The 20431-nt window shown below is 41.9% G+C and overlaps 1 protein-coding gene across 1 annotated transcript in view; it reads right to left on the bottom strand.

Moving 5' to 3' along the window:
* Sgcg (sarcoglycan gamma) overlaps window positions 1-20431 on the bottom strand; it is a 48534-nt gene that overhangs the window by 16540 nt on the left and 11563 nt on the right. Inside the window, exons 2-5 of the mRNA XM_052733027.1 lie at window positions 19788-19982; window positions 8659-8760; window positions 4775-4862; window positions 1277-1396 (exon numbers count right to left, since the gene is read on the bottom strand). Coding sequence (XP_052588987.1) covers window positions 1277-1396; window positions 4775-4862; window positions 8659-8760; window positions 19788-19982 — 505 coding nt within the window. The remainder of the gene's footprint in view (window positions 1-1276; window positions 1397-4774; window positions 4863-8658; window positions 8761-19787; window positions 19983-20431) is intronic.

Here is a 20431-nt window from a genome sequence, read left to right as displayed (position 1 = left end):
CCTGACTATCAACCATGCCATCTCAGCAGCACAGCCCACTGTAGAGTGAGGTGGTTCAATCGTATGTGATCCAAGGACTGAGTAGGAGGTGTAGTATTGCCCACTGTAGCTCTCCAGCCATGAGGATGGGATGATGTAATGCTAGTCCAAGAAAGTAAGCACATAAAAAATTCCAGTCGGTGCCTACTAATTGTGTCGTGTCTCCATCATTACAAGGCAGACGAGCTAAACCATCACAAGGCAGAGACCGTATGTACTTTGAGCCAGTGGATTCTATGTCAGATACTTAGCTACTTGCTCTTTTACTTACTAAGCGGTAAGTGTGTGTGTGTGTGTGTGTGTGTGTGTGTGTGTGTGTGTGTGTGTGTGTGAGAGAGAGAGAGAGAGAGAGAGAGAGAGAATGAGAGAGAGAGAGAGAGAGAATGAGAGAGAGAGAGAGAGAGAATGAGAGAGAGAGAGAGAGAGAATGAGAGAGAGAGAGAGAGAGAGAGAGAGAGAGAGAGAGAGAGAGAGAGAGAGAAACAGGTCTCACCATTTAGCCCACATCTTGAATTCATGATCTTCTGCCTCTGTCTCCTGATGTTTGGACTGCAGGCACATGCCTCACCCCTCCCACCCCCCACCGCCCACTGGCTTCAATTTCTTATCTTGGCTTTCCTAGTGTCTTTTAGAAAGAAAGAAAGCTGCTGCTTCCTTGGCATAGTCTGCAACATTAGGTCACTACTTTAGAGCGTGCTTGGAAGTGATGCATAAATCACATAAAATTGTATATCAGGGGTTGAGTCTACTTCCTGTTAACACTGTGCGAGAGAATAATGTTACTGTTGATCTTCTGATTAGTGCAGAAAAATTCCGAAAGTGGCTTAAACACATCTGTCTGCTTTACCTCTAGACTTCCAGAAACATAGCAAGCAAGTTTGCAACAGGTTCTGAAAATGTTTTTCATAGAATTTTTTATACTGAAGGTGAACCTGTTGAGAGTTCCAGTCCACTTTTGAATCAGCCAGACTCAAAAGGCTGTCTGTAGACACATGGGGGATAAAACAGATACGAAAACCACACAGAGAGATGTGTGAGCTCTTGGCTTCAGTGACTAGAAAAGAGATAAAGGAGAAAGACGAAGGTGGGCAAAGTTGTGTGAGGAAGGCATCGTCCTTCAGACGCAAACAGAATGTCAAAGGAAATGCCAGGAAGAAACTTCAACAGCCAGATACTGTTCCTTAGCCGAGTGCAGAGCAGAGCTATGGATGCGCTGCAGCCGCCTGTCTCCACATACCCGTGACTCGCAGTCTGCCCGTGCCGACCACCATACCCTGCTCCTCGGCGGTGAACAGTGGCTTGCCATTCTCAGAGCTGATCTGGAAGTGCTGGCTCTGGACTTCTACCATTTCGGCACCTGAGGGGCCAATCAGCACAGGGTATTAGACGTTTGCTGTAAGCAGCATGGATTCCCTATTTTCACAACTGCTGGGTCACTACTGAATCACAGGACATGACTGGCTTCCACAGGCACACTATGGCATGCATCTCCCCATCCCTACCACAATAATAATACATAAACTTGTAGAAATGGTTTGGGTGGCAGATGTAGTTAGGAGTTAAAGCCCTCAGTTTGTTAAATTTTCTTTTTCTTAAGAAAACGTGGCTTTACTTTTAGATAATTATATATATACATATACATATACATACATATATATATATATTTTTTCCTACCCAGAGATCCAGGGTCACCAGCATCTCGTATATATGTTATATTAATATTGACTCTTATTGAATGAAATGTGGCATTTTGTGACGAAAAAATTATGGAAAAATAGGGCAACTTATGCAGTGCAGGCTCACTGCTTCCCACTCGAGAACGAGGGAAGGCCTTGCACATGGGTCCACTCACTTCCATGAAAACAAAGTTGGGTGAGACTGAGGGTCAAGGGACTCCCGGCTCCCCACAGGCAGTGAAAAGGGGGAACAGAGCAGAGGCTGAGGAGGAAGCTGCAGTGACTGTTAAGGGTCCAGGGTCATTCAGAGACCCACCAGTCTGGCCATGAATACATTTTAACAAAGAAGAGGCTTCCTTTTATATACTGGCACCGGATCTACAACCAGGACTAAGGATCCCCAAATGCTGCACCAGCCAAGTCAGCCACGTCAGTCAGGGGTTTGTAAAGGCAAAGAACACTAAGTTATGGTTCTGTTGAGCAAACAAGCTTTCCTTTACAGCAGCAGGAACAGCCGTTGACCTTATGACCTATTACCTTGTATAAACAATAGTTTTGTTGAAATTGTACAAGACCAGGCAATTACAAAGATCAACCCTTAACTTAAGCCCTTCATGTTTGGAAATTCAATTTTGCTTTATAGTTCTCTTAAGCACAGTAATTTTACACTCTTAAACATGAAGCTAGCCATCACATGACCAGAACCATATTTGTTCTGAGGTATCTCTGCAAGCCACAGCAACATGGTGCATACTCCATCCTTACACACGTCCATTGAGACATTAAGTTCTCCTTCATTTATATTCCTGTGGATCATTTTTACTGCTTTCCAAAATATGTTGCCTTTCAGCTTAAAAAAGTTGTGTGTGTGTGTGTGTGTGTGTGTGTGTGTGTGTGTGTGTGTGTGTGTGTGTGCCTGTGCATATACACCATGTGTGAGTTCCCAAAGAGGCCAGACAAGGGTATAGGATGCCCTGGGACTGGAGTTGCAAGCAGTTGTGAGCCACTTGATATGGATGCTGGCAACCAAACACACGTCCTCTGCAGGAGCAGCAAGTGCTCTTAAGCACTGAGCTGTTCTCCAGCTCCCTTTCAATTTTTAAACATAAAGGATTATCGCCAGCATGATCCCAGGAATGAGAAACACACTCATCTATTATGTCATTCCATTAGCTCTGTTTTTTGTTTTGTTTTTCCTAAAAGCATGCATCATGGCCCCAGTGGCTTTTCCTCCCATAACATTCTTTGCACCTGGATTCTGGAGACAATGCAGTGTGAGAATATTCTTCTCTCTATTTGTGAGAGTGAAAATGGGCTCATTTTTCTTTTCTTCCCCACAGACCCTCTTTAGCCGATCTTTCGGGACATTGCTAGTCTCGTCTTCCTGTCAAACCTGGAATTCTTGGGTGAAGGTACCTAACTGTTTGCTGGCCCATCTGTGCTACGCACTGCAATGTGGGCATTTCCGTGTGGGGCTTACTGAGCACCACTGAATTTGTCCCCTTTTTATAAGGTGGTTTCTGGAACCCTTCCTGGGTTAGACTTCTCCTGGGGCTGAGGACGGTGGTCCGTCTGGGAGGGTGCTGGCCAACCTCTCGGCAAGCTCTTGCTTCTTCGTGGAAGAATGAGACATCTCCACAGACCCACTTCAGCCTCCCACCGTGCCCCATTACTGGTACTTTCATCACTCTGCCTTTCTCAGATTCCAGAATTTCCCCTTCTCTGATGCAATGCTTAGCATCCCATTCTCCATGTTCGGCACTCTCCCTTCTACAAAAGCCTCAGTAGTTTAGTCTCAGAATTTGTTCTGTGACCTCTGGGATTTGGTGCTCAGAAGAGTGGGCTCCAAGTTCTAGCAGGTGCCATCATGTGCTGGCGTGTTTTCCCATGGGCCAGTCTTAGAAAGGGCATTGGTTACTTGTCTTGTTGCTGTGACAAAATGCCTTGACAGAAGCAATTTGAGGAAGGTTTGTTCCGGTTTGCAGTTCTAGGAGGTTGTGGCAGGAAAGGTGTGGGGCAGGAGCAAGAGCCGCCGGTCACATTGCATCAGTGGGCAGGAAGTAGAGAGTGAACAGATATATTATTATGTGACTTTAATAGAAATTGTTGTTTCTATGCAAATCACTCAGGAACCTTGCAAAAAAAAAGGACCCAAGATGAAAAATGACTGGTTTCCATTCTCACAGCCGCTCTGATGTTGACCATCACAGAGCCTTTGGCCCTTCTGTTTCTGCTAATTACTGTTGGCCTTTGCTCATTAATGCCTTAACTAGATACATAAATTTCCATTTGGGTGCTATTAAACTGATAGTTATTAGATCTCAATATGTATAGGTACCCACTATAGAGTCAAGGATTTGACTCGTGATACAACACAAGGGGAAAATATGAGCGCTCAAGTTATGTTTCAAGTTTAAATTATTGTACTTAAGGGATCTGTAAAAAAAAAAAAAAAAAAAAAAAAAAAAAAAAAAAAAAAAAAAAAAAAGCCTCTAACCTGTAAGCTCCACTTGCCCAAGGACAGATAACTTCTTGGAATGCTGGGGGCTGTTGTTCATGTAAAATAACATGGCATGTGTTTTCACTTTTGTAAACAAGGTTGGTTGCCCAGCTACACACATAGGTGAGAGGTATGTAGACAGGAAGTAGGGCAGGATGTATGCTTGCCCCCTGCTGGATGAAGGTGGGAAGTACATAACCTTGTGGATTTTTGCCTTATGAGCACCCTACTAGCCCAATTCAGTGCCATTCTCTGGGAATCCTGGGTATGGACCTGGCCAGTGTCCATCGTCCTGGCCAGTGTTTAATAAAGCTTGCTTTAATTAGATAACTGTGGATTTGGTCTTTCTCTTCACTATTTTCAGGTTTAACACTATCCCCTCTCCACATACAAACCTTCACACTGCCCCTCTGCCTCTCAGTGCTAACTGTTCTCTATGCACAATATGAAAGTTAAAAAGTTCATTTTTTATTACTTATAAATAAGTTTGCAATTCTTTAGAAGAAACTCCATCTGTTCAACACCCTCCGTGGACTTGATATAAGATTGTTGGACTCACCCACTTTCACCCTGCCTGTGACCTCCCCTTCTGAGTTGCGAGCACTGACTGTCACATTCTGAGTTGACTGCAGAAGCAGAGATGAGTCCTGGAAAGGATTTTCAAAATTAGCAAAGTATACCGCTATGTTTGTGTATAATTTACATTTATACTTTCTACATTAGATCCTTGGATCCTATACACTTGCAGCAAAAACATTTAAATAACCAGAACTATATTATGCTTAGGATATAAATGCATTGGCTTTTAAGAAAAGATTATAATAATCCTTTGAGTTTATGATGTTTGAAAATACTGCTCTTAACATGTTGATTAGTTCTCAAGGAAAATAGGTTCTAATTAGTGTTTTATCTTTGCCAAGACATTCACAGTTGTTGTCATTGTTATTTATGTCCAAGGCATTTGAGGGGGGATAAATCAGAGAATGTTAGCTATTCTACAAGAAACACCACACTGCTTATTTTCAAAATGCAAAGGTTTCTCCCAATAAAAAGAGAAAGCCTAACACAGAAAAAGACAAGTCTTGCAGGACTCCTCAGCTGTGTGGTCTGAAGAAGCCAGTCACTTAGAAGGTAGGGAGGATGGAGGAGGATGGAGGTGGGGTGAGAGGGTGGAGGAGGTCATTAGTGGGTATGAGTTACAGTCCATCAGGGACAGGAAGATGCTGGGGAGTCCTAGGGAGCTGCAGGGACCATCGTTAACAGTGATGCACTGCACATTTCAAAGGCTAGAAGACATCGCTTTTAATGTTTCCTCAATAAAGAAAGGCTAAACTTTGGAGGAAATATGTTTGACCTCATTTAAACATTACCCAATATATGTATGCATTGGAACATCTCAGGGTACTCATTAATATGTAAGTTTTGGGTGGGTAAGATGTCTCAGTAGATAAAAGATTGTCGTGTAAGCCTGATGACTTGACTTCAATCCTTGTATCCCATCACAGAGGGAGAGAAACAACTTTCAAAAGTTGTCCTCTACACGCGCGCGCACACACACACACACACATACACACACACACACACACACACACACACACACACACACACACACACTACTAGTAGTATATAAAAATTTTGAAAAGTATGTAATGTGTGTTTCCTGGTGCTTCATGAGTGTGAGCTTGAGAGTGGGGTCACCATGACTGTGTGTAACTAGAGTTTTCCTGCCTGGCCCCCAGTCAGGACAAATCTCTCTCACCTGCCAGTCCCACAGCCGCTCAGACCCAACCAAGTAAACACAGAGACTTATATTGCTTACAAACTGTATGGCCATGGCAGGCTTCTTGCTAACTGTTCTTACAGCTTAAATTAATCCATTTCCATAAATCTATACCTTGCCATGTGGCTCATGGCTTACCGGCATCTTCACATGCTGCTTGTCCTGGTGACGGCTGGCAGTGACTCCGTCTGCCTTCCTGTTCTTTCTTTTCTCCTCTCTGTTAGTCCCGCCTATACTTCCTGCTTAGCCACTGGCCAATCAGTGTTTTATTTATTGACCAATCAGAGCAACACATTTGCCATACAGAACATCCCACAGCAACTGTGCAAACTCAATTCCTCAAGCTTGTGAAGTTGGCACTTTACCAACTGAGCCATCCCCCAGCCCCATTACTCTTGAGGGTACTACATAGCCAGAGTCAGAGGCACGAGCACACACTGAATTACATTCATGAGAAGACATTCTTTCAGCTCAGTAATGTAGATCACTGTTGAATGGCAAACTCTTCAGATGGATGACGGAGCTCACTTGCTAGGATTTTATAGAGAACTGCTCCCCAGAAAAGCAGAACTAACATATTGGCACACACAGGTTTCTCAGGGGAGATCTGTTCTTCACATGTCACTATAGGGAAGTCATATTTGTTACAAACTGCTGCACAGCTCTGTTCACTTCATGGTTTCTATAATTCTATGTCCTGATTGACATTGATGCCACATTGTGAACCTTTAATATGTGATTGGTTATCTGACTTTCTTTCTAATTGTACTCCCTGTTCTTCTTAAAGCATTCTGGAAATGACAGCCTGATAAAATAAAACTTAAAGCTTTTCATTCTGGAAGGTCCCATTGGCTATGATCAATTTACCTGGCTTTAGTCACCGGGTCCTACTGTCTGTTGTCTCCCTAAATACAGGGAGGGATCAACCAACATGACTTGGGGAGGTGGAGAGAATAAGATCTCACATTTTAATTTATTCAGGCCTGACTTTCTTACTAACAAAACTTGTGCTAACTTTCCTTGTCCTCACACAACAGTGTCCATAACACTGCTAAATGTCACTAGGGTTAATGCAAGTGTACTGCCGGAAAAACTTCACATCTGGTCCATGCATGAATCAGTCTGAATTACAGCGCATCTGAATGCCCCTTCCGCCAGCAAGATTCCTAGAAACAATACAACACAACCATGGGTGAGACTTCCCCTTTGCTCTGTCCTCTCTAGGACGCCCCTTTGTGTCAGGACTGGGACTCTCCTGCTGAGTCACTCTGCTGCTGGTAGGAGACCCTGGTGAACGTCCTGATGGTTCTTTTAGGATATCTTTACTTCAGTCTCTGTGATCTTTTTCTTAAATTCCATGGAGGCAAGGCAAGTCTCGATTTGCTTTTCAAGTTCATGATTATTTCATAGTGACTGATTTGGATCTGCTTATGATGAATCTCAGGCTCACAAACGTATAAGTAGCACAAGTAATGCAGAATGTCTCTATGGCAGGAATTTCTCTGGAGTCCCCCCAGAGAGCTCTGACTGCTCTGAATCAAGTCTGTTTAAGCTGCTTGCACCAATGTGTAACAGGCTTTCTTTTGGGACAACACCAGCTCCCAAATCATGACACAGAGACTTATTATTAGTCATGAATGCTTGGCCTTAGCTTCGGCTCATTTCTTGCTAGTTCTTACAACTTATTTTAACGTGTTTCTCTTCATCTATGTTTGCCTTGGGGCTTTTTACCTTTCTTTCCTTCTGTATATCCTACTCTGTGTCTTGCTGGCTGGTGGCTGATTGGCTGACTGGCCCCAGATGTCTCCCTCTCTTTCTCCCTTGTTCTCTTTTCTCTCACCCAGCCTAGATGCCTCCTCCTCCTTATTCTCTCTGCCTGCCATCCCTGCCCATCCCTCTACTGCCTAGCTATTGGCCATTCAGCTTTTTATTAGACCAATCAGGTGCCTTAGGCAGGCAAGGTGAAACAGCAACACATCTTTACATAATTAAACAAATGTAACACATCTTTACTTAGTTAAACAAATATTCTACAACATCAATGATAGTCAATTGTTCTGAGTAAAGACTTTTAATTATAAATTATGTTTTTTTTCCTATGGAATAAATTGCTGAGGTTACTAAACTCAGAGCTGAAGCATTTAAGAATAAAATCTTCATAGCATATATTCTGTAAAGTAAGGCTTACTGTCCAGTAGCACATTGTTAGATAGGGCATACCATGAATATGTTAGATAAGACATACCATGAATATGTTAGTTAGGACATACCATGAATGTGTTACATAGGACATGCCACGAATGTGTTGCATAGGACATACCATGAATGTGTTCCATAGGATGTACCATGAATGTGTTAGATAGAACATATCATGAATGTGTTACATAGGACATATACCATGAATGTGTTGCATAGGACATTGCATGAATGTGTTACATAGGACATACCATAAATGTGTTAGATAGGACTTATACCATGAATGTGTTAGATAGGACATAGCATGAATGTGTTACATAGGACATAGCATGAGTGTGTTACATAGGACATACCATGTATGTGTTAGATCATATATACCATGAATGTGTTAGATAGGACATACCATGAATTGCTGTGCTTAACCGTTACTTATTTTTCACAAATCATGTGACACACAGCCTTCTTACCACTCTGGAGCGTATTTCTTTGACATACAGTGGAAATAAAAACTCGGATTCCCCTTCCAGGCGAAGTCCATCTTGTGTAACATGCAAATGACCCATTCCTATCTGTTAAAGAAAAAGAGACATGAAATTTCCCATTGCTTTATTTTTTGCTTCTCTTGGATTAACTAAAATTACACATGAATCTCCATATATTCCTTTCATTTTTCTGTATTTCTCTTAAATGTCTACCTGAAACTTTAGGTATTTATATTCAATATTCATTTTAAAAAACATTTTGAAAGTACAAAGGTCTATTTGGGAGATGTGTATAAGATTTAACAAATCATTTTATAATAAACATCTAAGACCCCATGTCCATATAAAAGAAAATAAAATCTTGTTATTACTGATTTTCTTTTATTTTAAAGACATTAATTGATGGATGGATGGATTGCATCTAGGCACATATGTCCCACAGTGTCTGTGTAGAGGTTAGAGGACAACTTTCAGGAATTGGTTCTTTCCCTTGGCCTTGTGAGTCCCAGGAATCCAACACAACTTGCCAGACTTAGTAGCAAGTCTCTTTGCCTACTGAGCACCCTCCTGTGTGGGGAGCAGAGGAAGCTGCCAAGTTGCTCCAGGAACCTTCTAAACACAGCAACACAAGGCCAATTGGAGAACTCCTTACAACAGTGGTTCTCAACCTTCCTAACGCTGCAACCCTTTAATACAGTCCCTCATGTTGTGGGGACCACCAACCATAAAGTTATTTCTTTGCTACTTCATAACTATAATTTCACTACTGTTATGAACCATAATGTAAATATCTGATATGCAGGATGTCTGATATGTTACCCTGTAAAGGGGTCAATCAACCCCCAAAGGGGTTGAGACCCACAAGTTGAGAACTGCTGCCTTACAGGAATCCCTACAACAGGGGTAAAAGTCCTTACAACAAGAGCCAAACCCACCTAGAATACTCCTTCCCATGAACTCAAAATCATCTGATTTGAAGCCCTAATTACACCTGCAGACTCCTCCATGGTATATTTTTAAGGTAACTGAAGGACTGCTGCTCCATCACTTTCACCATCTCCTGTTGGATGGAGGAAACCATAGACCAGCCTACACTCAAGGGCGGGGCTACAGGGGCTGTAACCCAGTGGGTGGACATCATGGAGACATCTTAGAATTCTGGCAAGTAGGTTATTAAGAAGGAAATAAAGGCATTTAAAAGAAAACATTTGTGACAATATAAAGGTATTTAGTGGCTATTATGATAATCATCTAATTGATTCTATAAAACAGTGCAGATAGTCATAAAGTTAGGATTCAGTGCTGCATTTGTACAGCAATAAAGCAACAAGTGTTTTATGGGATTGGGAATCTGGGTCCACAAAAATAAGAGGCTAACACTTACTTAAAATCCATGAGCAAAGTACATTGGCCATAAAATCATCTATCTTATACCAGGAGGGACCACAGAAGCTTTTGTTATATCAGGTACACTAGAAAGGAAGAAGGTTGTGCTGGTTTGAATGACATACCCCAACAGGCTCAGGAAGTTCATGCTTGGTCCCCAGTAGGTGGCGTTGTTTGGGGGAGGTTTAGGAGGTATAGCTTTGCTGAAGGGAGTGTGTCACCATGGCTGGGGCTTTGAGAGTGTATAGCCTTGCCTCACTTACTTCCTCTCTCTGTCTTGTGTTTACCATTGAAGATGTGAGCTTTCATCTTCCTGTTCTGGCTACCATGGTTGCCTGCTGCCATGCTTCCCTACCATGATGGTAGAGTCTTAGCTACGTGGAACTGTAAGCCCAAATAAACTCTCCCTTCTATAAATTGGTTATAGTGTTTTATCGCAGCAATAGAAAATTGACTAAGACAGAAGCAAAGGGCATTGAGATAAACACTTCATTCATGCTTTCATACTGAATTGTACAACTCTTCTTTTTTTTGAGAGAGAGAGAGAGAGAGAAAGAGTTTTGATTTTTGCTGTATCTCCTGTTGACTATCACACTCTAGAACATGTCATCATAACCCTGAAGGAACACAAGGTTATTGTGAAGGGTCCTAGAGAGCCCTCTAAGGGGCTTCAATATCAACATAGAAGAGGCTCTGGCTTGACATGTTTTGCAGACATGGAAGGACCCGGCTGCCTCCTACTGTGGCAGTCTTGGAGAACATGATTCAGGCACTGCACTGGGCTCCATCACATGTTTCCCACCAGCATGCTCATTGAAGAGAATGGGTCTCAACTGAAATATCTAGGGTGAAAAATGCATCTTGGGGTTCTGGAGCAGTTTTGCTTATTCTGGGTCTCAAGCTCAGGAAGATGAGCTAAGTCTTGAAGGAAATAATATGGAGCTCCTTTATAATTTCAGTTGCTTTGACTCAGCAAATAGCATCATTAAAACCAAGTCCATCAGGGAACTTATGATGGCATCCATGTTGGGGTATAGGATCTAAGTTATCCAGGGGTGGGAAAGGATCCTGCTTTAGACCAGTTGGTGATATTGTAACACTGAGGCAAAGATTTTAATTTAAAGGAGATTTTGAGAGTTGTGAGTGGGATTTTAGAAAAAAAAAAACAACACAGAGGTGATTGGGGGGTGGGGGTGCTGGGCATTGACTTCAAGTTTCATGCATGCTGGATAAGTGCTCTTCACTGAGCTGGACTCCCATGCCAAACACAGACATTTTGACTTTTTGAGACAGTCTTATGTACTTGATGGTGTCCTTGAACTCACTATTATACACCCAAGGATTACTTTGAGTTCCAGATCCTCCTGCCTCTGCCCCCTGAGTTCTGGGATTAAGCATGTGTACCACCATGCCTGGCTCAAATGTAGTATCTAGATGCCCGCCCAGGACCACCATGCATTCACCAACAGCCAAAGGTCAACTGTATATCTACATCCTTTTCGGTGTTTTTTAATTCTCTCCAAGTGATAGCACCTCAGATTAAAATAAAAATCATCAAGTTGTTATCTATTTCCATTCCCTCGCACCCAATGAAGAATCACCAACTACTTAACAACAAACACTTATCTAAGGAAATGCCCACAGAGGCCTCTAAAAACTCTGCACTCAACTGCCCAATGATAAATTCTTAATTGCACAGTCCTTGGTAGCAGATCTTCAGCTGCTGCATAGTAATGGAAATTAGTTTCAAATCTATGTAAGAATGAGTTCACTTGGAGTTCTCAGCCTCTTAGAAAGGGTAATGCCAACTATTACAACAATAAATAACAACAAACACAACTAGCCAACAGAGTATTTTATAGAAATATAAACTTAACCACACTTGCCATTATAAATTCTGTTTTACTTGTACCCCTTTCCCAAATAAAATTGCTCCCTGGATTTAATTTTCAAGGTTAATTTAGCTAGCAGTATCATTAATTCTATTTTACTATAGTTATAGTCACTGAATGCTGTAAAATAATCGTGTGTGAGAAAATATCGATAACTATAAAATTTTAAAGGTTTCTGCCGTAAGAAGACATTGTCTTGCACTAATGTGTGTGTGTGTGTGTGTGTGTGTGTGTGTGTGTGTGTGTGTGTGTAGTGAGGGGATGGGCATGAGGGCTGAACTCAGCTAGGCAAGCACAGTACCACTGAGCTGCAACCCTAGGCACACACTGGTTTATTTTTTAATCCCCATTTTCCTAATTGGTTTATCTTTTATATTAATTACCATGTTATATTCCAGAATCTCAATGCTCAACAACATTAGTTGTTATAATTTCCCAAGTATTTATAGCCAACAGTAATTGTGTGCATTGGTCTTATATGAAGTTTTTTGTTTTTGGGTTTTTTGTTGTTGTTTTGTTTTTTGTTTGTTTGTTTTTGTTTTTCGAGACAGGGTTTCTCTGCATAGCTTTGGCACTTTTCCTGGAACTCACACTCTATAGCCCAGGCTGGCCTTGAACTCACAGAGATCCGCCTACCTCTGCTTCCTGTGTGCTGGGATTAAAGGTGTGTGCCACCACCGCCCAGCATGAAGTCTTAATTCTAAGAATTGAACGTGTTAGATGTTGTGATTTGGGTCCTTCATAATCGAAGCTAGGCAGAAACTGACTTGGCCTCACTAGATCCCATTCACTTCTCACTGCTACTGTGCCCATCTCTCCTAGACTTTTGTCTTTTTCAACTTCTATTGCTCTTTGTTATCCTGTTTTCAATTTATGACCTCATTCTGGTTGGTTTCTTACCACCTTGACACAAGCTAGAGTTGTCTGAGAGGAGGAAGCCACAACTGAGAATCTACCTCCACAAGACTGGGCTGTCGGCAAGCCTGTGGGGCAGTTTTTAAATCAGTGATTAATATGGGAGGTTCTGCCCATTGTGGGCAGTGCCAGCTCTGGAAGGTGGCCCTGGATGGTATAAGAAGACAGACTGAAGAAACCATGGGGAGCAAGCCAGTTGGCAGCACTCCTCAGTGGCCTCTGCCTCAGCTCCTGCCTCTTAGTTCCTGCCTTGAATTCCTGCCCTGACTTTCCTCAGTGATGGAGTGTGACCTGTGAGTTTTAAGATGAATCAGAACCTTTCTTCCCAAGTTGCTTTTGGTCATGGTGTTTTATCACAGCAATAAAGCCTCACTAAGACAGACTTCTTTTTGATTTCTCTTTGATTTTGTCTTGGTACTATGGATTTTTTTTTCTTTAGTAGTCTTATTCTGTAGCTCTGGGTTGTCTTGAATTCTTGACCCTCCAGGCTTGCAGCCCTGGGATTATTAACCTGCACCCCCTTCCTCAAAAGATCTCTAGCTGTGGTGTGTGTGTGTGTGTGTGTGTGTGTGTGTGTGTGTGTGTGTGTGTGTGTGTGTGTGTGTATTTTGCTGGGGATCAATCAGGGCTTTGAACACATCAGGTAATGCTTTACTTTTGAGTTATGGCCCAGCCATCCCTTCATTGCTGTTCATTAACTTTCTCTCTTTTTCCTCTGATGGAGTCTTAAATCACGATGAGGTAAAGACAGTGAGTTGATTGATAACTGAATAATTAACAAGTCACTACTATACTGATCAAAGCAAAAAGAGTCACTTTACTAATTTGGAAATTTATGTTTTTCCTTGTCTGACTAACAGCTATGTGGGTGATACACTACACTGAGTTTAGGTGGGGAATTCTATACTAGAGGTTACTGTGGTGGATTTAGGTGGAGAATTCTACACTGGTTGGAATATGATCAAGCTTCTACAGTTTTCTGCAAATGGTGAATGCACTATCATTTATCATTTTATAGCCAAAGCTTGTACAAGTCACAATACTTCCTTGGCACATATGAATTCAAGAAGGGATATTAAAGCCCAAACTTTTGGTGTCTACTCATTCCTGGTACCAACAGGTAAGGGGTCTCCAGACCCCAAACTTCCACTCCTCCCTTGCTCCTAGCACTGCTAGGTAAGTGATGTCTTGTAGTGGGTAGCCATTCCAGCTTTGATCTGGAAGTTCCAACTTCACTGAGGCTTCGGTAACTGTCACGCCTACAAGGCGGGGCCGAGATCTGGATGAAGACCCGAGATCTGGATGCGTGAGCGCTCTTGGTTCCTGGACCCTGGACGCTGGAGGTAGACCGAGCAGAGTTCTCCAGAGAACACCACCGGACTGTGCCACACCTTTCCCAGACCCTGTTACCTATCCCTTCACTTGTAAGTTACCCCACAAAATAAACCTCCCTTTTAACTACGTGGAGTGGCCTTAATAATTTCACCAACAGTGTCTAGACCCTGAACACTCAGCTCAACCTGCTGCCTCCTAAGCTCCTGGTGCTCACAGGCAGGGGTTCTCCAGACCTTCAGCCGCAGCCCAAACTTCCGACACCTTCCAGCTCCTAGTCTCTGGTGTGGACAAGAAGCCCCCTGTCCTGGGACCCTGGCTCATATTTTTGTGGTTCCCCTAGCTCCAGATTCTGTCAGGCAAGCAGCCCCCAGACTGTCACCACCTCTTTCTCCACACACACTTCTACCCAACCAACTCCAGGTGTGCAAGTCCCAGCACAGGGAACCATGAAAATCCAAGACAATGCATGCATGTGTCTCCTTCAAAAATAACTAATCCCACAATAATAGAGCCAATGAGAACGACCTGGAAGAACTTCCAGACAAAGAATTCAAGAGGATGATCATGAATATGTCCAAACAACTCAAGGAACATGAATATACTCCTAGAGAACAAAACCAAGAGATGAGTAAAATAAGGAAGCTGAGATAAGAAATAGAATTTAATAAAGAGAATTCGTGGGCAGGGGTAGGGGGAGTACCTACCCAAATGATGCTGGGAATGAACTAATCACCCTAATAAGGAAGGGATATTGGCTTATGTATGGATAAAATAATAATAATAAAAAGAAATTTCCATTCATTTGGGTAAATTTCCATTCACTTGGGTAAGCTACCACACGACTGCTGGGTCATGCGGTAGTTAGGTTTGTAACTCTTAATGGCCTGTGAAATGCTTGCCAGAGTGCCTGCACCAGTTTACACACCCACCAACCATGTTTCAGAGCTCCAATTTCTCCATATTCTTGCCAAAAGAAAGTTCTTTTTAAAAAAAATCTGGACAAAATTGTTCTTTGTTTTGTATCAGGACAATAGTCATCCTGATAGATGTGAAGTGTTCTCTTACTGTGGTTGTAATTGGTGTTTTTCTGTCAATTAGTGATTGAGAAACTTTTCATATTCTACTAGCCATTTGTAGCTTCTTTGGAGAATTATCTACCAGGCCTGTGCCCATTCTCAAAATTGGTTTGTTAATGCTTCTGCTATCAAGTTGCCAGAATCATTCATATATTTTAGAATTTATCTTTATCGTATGTATGGATGTAAATATGCAAAAGCTTTTAAATTTATACAGTCCTATTTGTCTATTATTGATTTTTTAATGTTTTCAGGATCATTCACAAGGAATCATTGCTAAGGCAGTCATCAGTCTTTCCTATTAATCCCCTGACACACCGAGGAGGTTGGCAGTTACAAGCCTTAGTCTTAAGTCTTTAATGTGCGTGTGATGACTTCTGTGTGTGTGGTGTAAAGCATGGGTTCTTTTTCATTCTTGGGAATGTGAATACTCGGGTTTCCCTGCATTGCCTCCACCTTCTGGTGATGGGACACCAGGTGCTCGCCAACATTCCAGGCCCCATGTGTATTAAATTATTTAACCCGTGAATGTGACCTATGATTTCCTCCCTATCTGTTTGTATCTTTTAAATTTTCTTTCATCGATGTTTTACAATTGCCATGAACAAGTTTTTACCTCCTTGGTTTTTCACTGGATATTTTATTCTTTCTGATGCCACTGAAAATAAGGTTGTTTTCTGATTTCTTTTTCAGGTAGGTTGTCATTTATTAAAAAGAGTAGAACTTAGGATGTAGGGGTGTTGTCTGTGCACTCATGTTAGTTTTAGCAACACTCAGAGTGGCAAAGATGTAGAAACAAACTACACATCCAGGAGACACAAAAGGACACATGTGGTGTGACCATCACATATGAATGAGATCTCTGTACAGTCACACTCAAGAGATTCAGCACTGCAATTGTCTTTACAGGGGCTGAGGACTTGGAAATGGACTGCTTAATAAATATCCATAAATTTTCAGGTTGCCAACATGAACAAAGCCTACAGAGGTGCTGAATCAAAACACATCTATTGTTAATGATACTCTATTTTACACCTACAAATTTCATGAGTAGATCTGCTATTTCTTACCACAACCAAATGAAATTTAAAAAGCAGAAATACTATATGTTAAGATTTTTCGAAACAGAAAAAATTAAAGCATGAATTAGAAAACAATTTGTAGTCTCAAAGCTATGATGTTTTCAAAGCAAAGCCTCAAGCTTACACCCATACAAGCTGTGTGGTGAATGTTACTCCACTGCAGGTACACAGGCCAGGAGATACTCAACACCTCTGGGTGAGGGCCCAGCACCTTTTGTGGATTAGGGCTTTGTATTTCTTGCCTTTTGAGGCATTCAAATGTGAATGGTAGGATATCTCATTCTGTTAAGATCAGCACTAGAGAGCCTGAACACACACACAGTCAGTAAGATCAGCACTAGAGAGCCTGAACACACACACAGTCAGTAAGATCAGCACTAGAGAGTCTGCACACACAGTCAGTAAGATCAGCACTAGAGAGCCTGAACACACACACAGTCAGTAAGATCAGCACTAGAGAGCCTGAACACACACACAGTCAGTAAGATCAGCACTAGAGAGTCTGCACACACAGTCAGTAAGATCAGCACTAGAGAGTCTGCACACACAGTCAGTAAGATCAGCACTAGAGAGTCTGCACACACACACAGTCAGTAAGATCAGCACTAGAGAGTCTGCACACACAGTCAGTAAGATCAGCACTAGAGAGCCTGCACACACACACTGTCAATAAGATCAGCACTAGAGAGTCTGCACACACACACTGTCAGTAACAAATTCCTGAAGGAGGAAAACCATCTCATATATCAACTGTGGCCGAGAGTGTAGGCTGTGCCTTGCATGAGGGGGACCTGAAGTCACTGCTGTCTTCTTTGTCTGAGATTGCGTTGTCTTAGAAATCTGTACAAATGAGTTCTATAAACTGCATGACTGTGACATGATATTGTGCATCTGGTGTAGGCTTTGCTGTGTACGATAGCATTTAAAGCAACCTTCAGTGCTCTGTGGCTAGCTGAAGTTAGACTGTGGCTATGACTCTTCCATAAGTTGCCTTGGTCAGGGTGTCTTATCACAGTAACAGAAAAGTAACTGATATATGTCCAGATGTCCTATCTTCATGAAGAAATGCTGGGCATTGGTACTAGTACCATCATACTGCTACAGAAATATTATCATTATAAATTCTGACCCATAAATTATATTCTATATTGCCTAATATTAAACACACTCATATTTGTAACCTCTACTTACATATTATTTATAGTAATAATTTACAGTATATTTATAGTAAATACACTTATAGTATTCTATACTAAATTATTCAATAATGTTTTTCAAGCTATAATTTAATTTTTATGAGTATTTTACCAGAATATGTGGAAATACAAATGTTTATTATATGACAAGAGTAATGGTATTGAGAATCATGGCAGGACAGAAATAAGGATGCAGAAAATGCAGGATTCATTGAGTGCATTTCACACTAAACCTCAGACTAAAGCTATCATTCTTAGAAAGAGCCTGGGCACACATCACACCCTCAGCTGCCTGGGAAAAACATAATGACTAAACTGTGAAGTTCCTGGCAGTAGTATTTTTATCTCATTGGATCTCTCTTGCCAAATTAATGTATTCTACATTAATTTTTAGAATCCCATCCCCAAATGCACAAAACAAGGACTTCTTGGGACATAGCTAAATGGTAGAACACTTGCCCAACAAGCAAAAAGGCCCTGTGTTCTACTCCCAGTACCACAAAATAAACGAAGTGTAATAAAGTATCAAGGCAAATAACATCATGCAATTATTTTTTAGTGTATGCAAATGTTCAGAATAGAATACATTCTTTAAGACTAATGGTATTTTATTTACTAACTCTGTTGTGAATATTGAAGTGTTTTCCCACATATCAGATCAGAGTGTTTAAAATATGCAAATGTTGCATTGCTCTGGCTTGGGCGTGGTTTAAGTGTGTCCCTCCAAGAAAGTGGTTCTCAACCTGTGGATTGCAACCCCTTGGGGGATGAACAATCCTTTCACAGGGGTCACCTAAGACCATCAGAAATATCAGATATTTACAGTAAGATTCATAACAGTAGCAAAATTAGTTAGGAAGTAGCAAAAAAAGTAATTTTATGGATGGGGGTCGCCACAACGTAAGGAAATATATTAAAGGGTCACAGGATTAGGAAAGTTGTGAACCACTGCTCCAAGGGCTCCTGTGTTAGCAGCTTGACAATTGGGGTGGCAGTTTTTCGGACTTTTAAGGAGTGGGTCCACATGGAAGGCCCTTGGGTCAATGGCAACCTGTACCTGCAATATTTGTCTGGAGGCCCTGGTTAGTTCTCATAGGAGAGGGGTGACAGAAGCCCCAGCTGGGTCCCACTCGGTCTGGCTGGCTTTTGCCCTGCTGCTGTGATTCTTCCCGACACACGAATTCTTACATTCCCACCAGGCACCTTGAGGTTCCCATCAGAGCTGAACCTGAGTCCTTAACTCTACAAACGTGTGAGCCAAACAAACCACTTTTTTATATTGAGTCAATCAGCTCCCAATGGGCCATCTCTATAAAGTCCCTCCCCAAAAGGCTTGGGGACCTTCAGGGAATGGGTGGCAGGAAGAATATAAGAGCTGGAGGATGGGGAGGAGAGCCGTGAAAGTTCTCTGGGGCATGGGTGGGTGCACTCAGGACCTCTCAGCAGCTGCGGTTACCTTCTCAAGACCAAGCCAGTCCAAATTCTGGCATGGATGGGTAGATGAACTCTGGGCCACAGCCCTTACCGGGGAGCTATGGCAGTGGATAACTGCAGAGGGAGAGAGAATCACTTTTCTTAGGATGTGGCCATTGGTAGCTAGATTTCCCATGCTCCGGTGGACGGCCCCACACCCTGGCACATGCGCACAGCACTCATTGGAATTAGTTATAAAAAGAATGACATAAAATTGGGAGTTGGATCTGTTAAGAGAGATATGGGGAGAATTGGAGGGGGAAATGGGGGTAAACACGATTGTATTTTAATGTATACATGCATAAAATTACCAAGAATAAAGGAAACAAACTAAAAAACTAAATGAAAAACAAAAATTCTCTTCTTTAAAAGCAAACATATACCCGCCTCAGATATTTTATTCTGCTAATTTAATTAGATGAGAGCAAGTGTACAAATGCTAAACATATAGGATTGACAACATTAGGAAACTGATTTATATAGTCCTATAGACATATTCTACAAGTGACCACTAAGACATCTTGACACAATCAACCACAAATTCAAGATTAGAATTTTCCTACCCTACAGAGATAATGATTAATGAAAAATACAAGGCAATAAGGACCAAAAAATCAGCACCCTATAGTTTACAATGAGTCAGAGGATGATGCCATTATCTCCTGACAATCCTGATGAAGACAGCAAACCTCTATCCACGCACTATTAAGACAGTAATCCAGTACATCTGGAGCATGCTCAGGCAAAGGCGATACTCACTGGAGAAAACCACATCACTTTCAGAATCCAGATCGTGAGAGCGAGATTCACAACCAGGGTGGCGAGCAGGAGAAGAACGAAGAGGTAGAGACAGCGTTTCCTCCAGCCGTAAATCCCAATCTTGTAGACGTGCTGGTTCTCGGGCCGCTCGATGTGGGTGCCCTCCGTGACTGTGGTGTACTGTTCTCGTACCATCTTCTCGGGGAGTACAGGAGGCAGAGAGACAGGAGAGGGGACGGAGGGAGGAGGGAGAACTTAGTTGTCAGTGCTGACTTATGAGTCTAGAAAACAAATTTACCCCAGGCCTAAATTTCTAGAAGTAATAATTTTAAAAAAGAGATCAGAAGCTGGGTATGACATGCACCACTGTAAGCCCAGAGCTCCAGGGGGAGAGTTCAAAGGAATTCTTGGTTACGTGGTGAGCTCAAGGCCAACTGCATAAAGCCCTATCTCAAAAGAAGAACAAGAGAGAGAGAGAGAGAGAGAGAGAGAGAGAGAGAGAGAGAGAGAGAGAGAGATACTATTACTTTGAAACATGTCATACTGTTTCAACCACAGGAAGATATTTAACTTGTTACTTAAAATAATTTGGATGTAACCAATTCACTTAAAATCTAATGGCCATATTTTCAGATTTTAATCAA

This window comes from Peromyscus californicus, unplaced genomic scaffold (assembly GCF_007827085.1).
Source record: "Peromyscus californicus insignis strain IS unplaced genomic scaffold, ASM782708v3 Scaffold_12__1_contigs__length_115047231, whole genome shotgun sequence".
Classification (NCBI taxonomy): domain Eukaryota; kingdom Metazoa; phylum Chordata; class Mammalia; order Rodentia; family Cricetidae; genus Peromyscus; species Peromyscus californicus.
The sequence above is the reverse complement of the archived record's forward strand: the minus strand, read 5'-3'. Positions and strand labels throughout refer to the sequence as shown.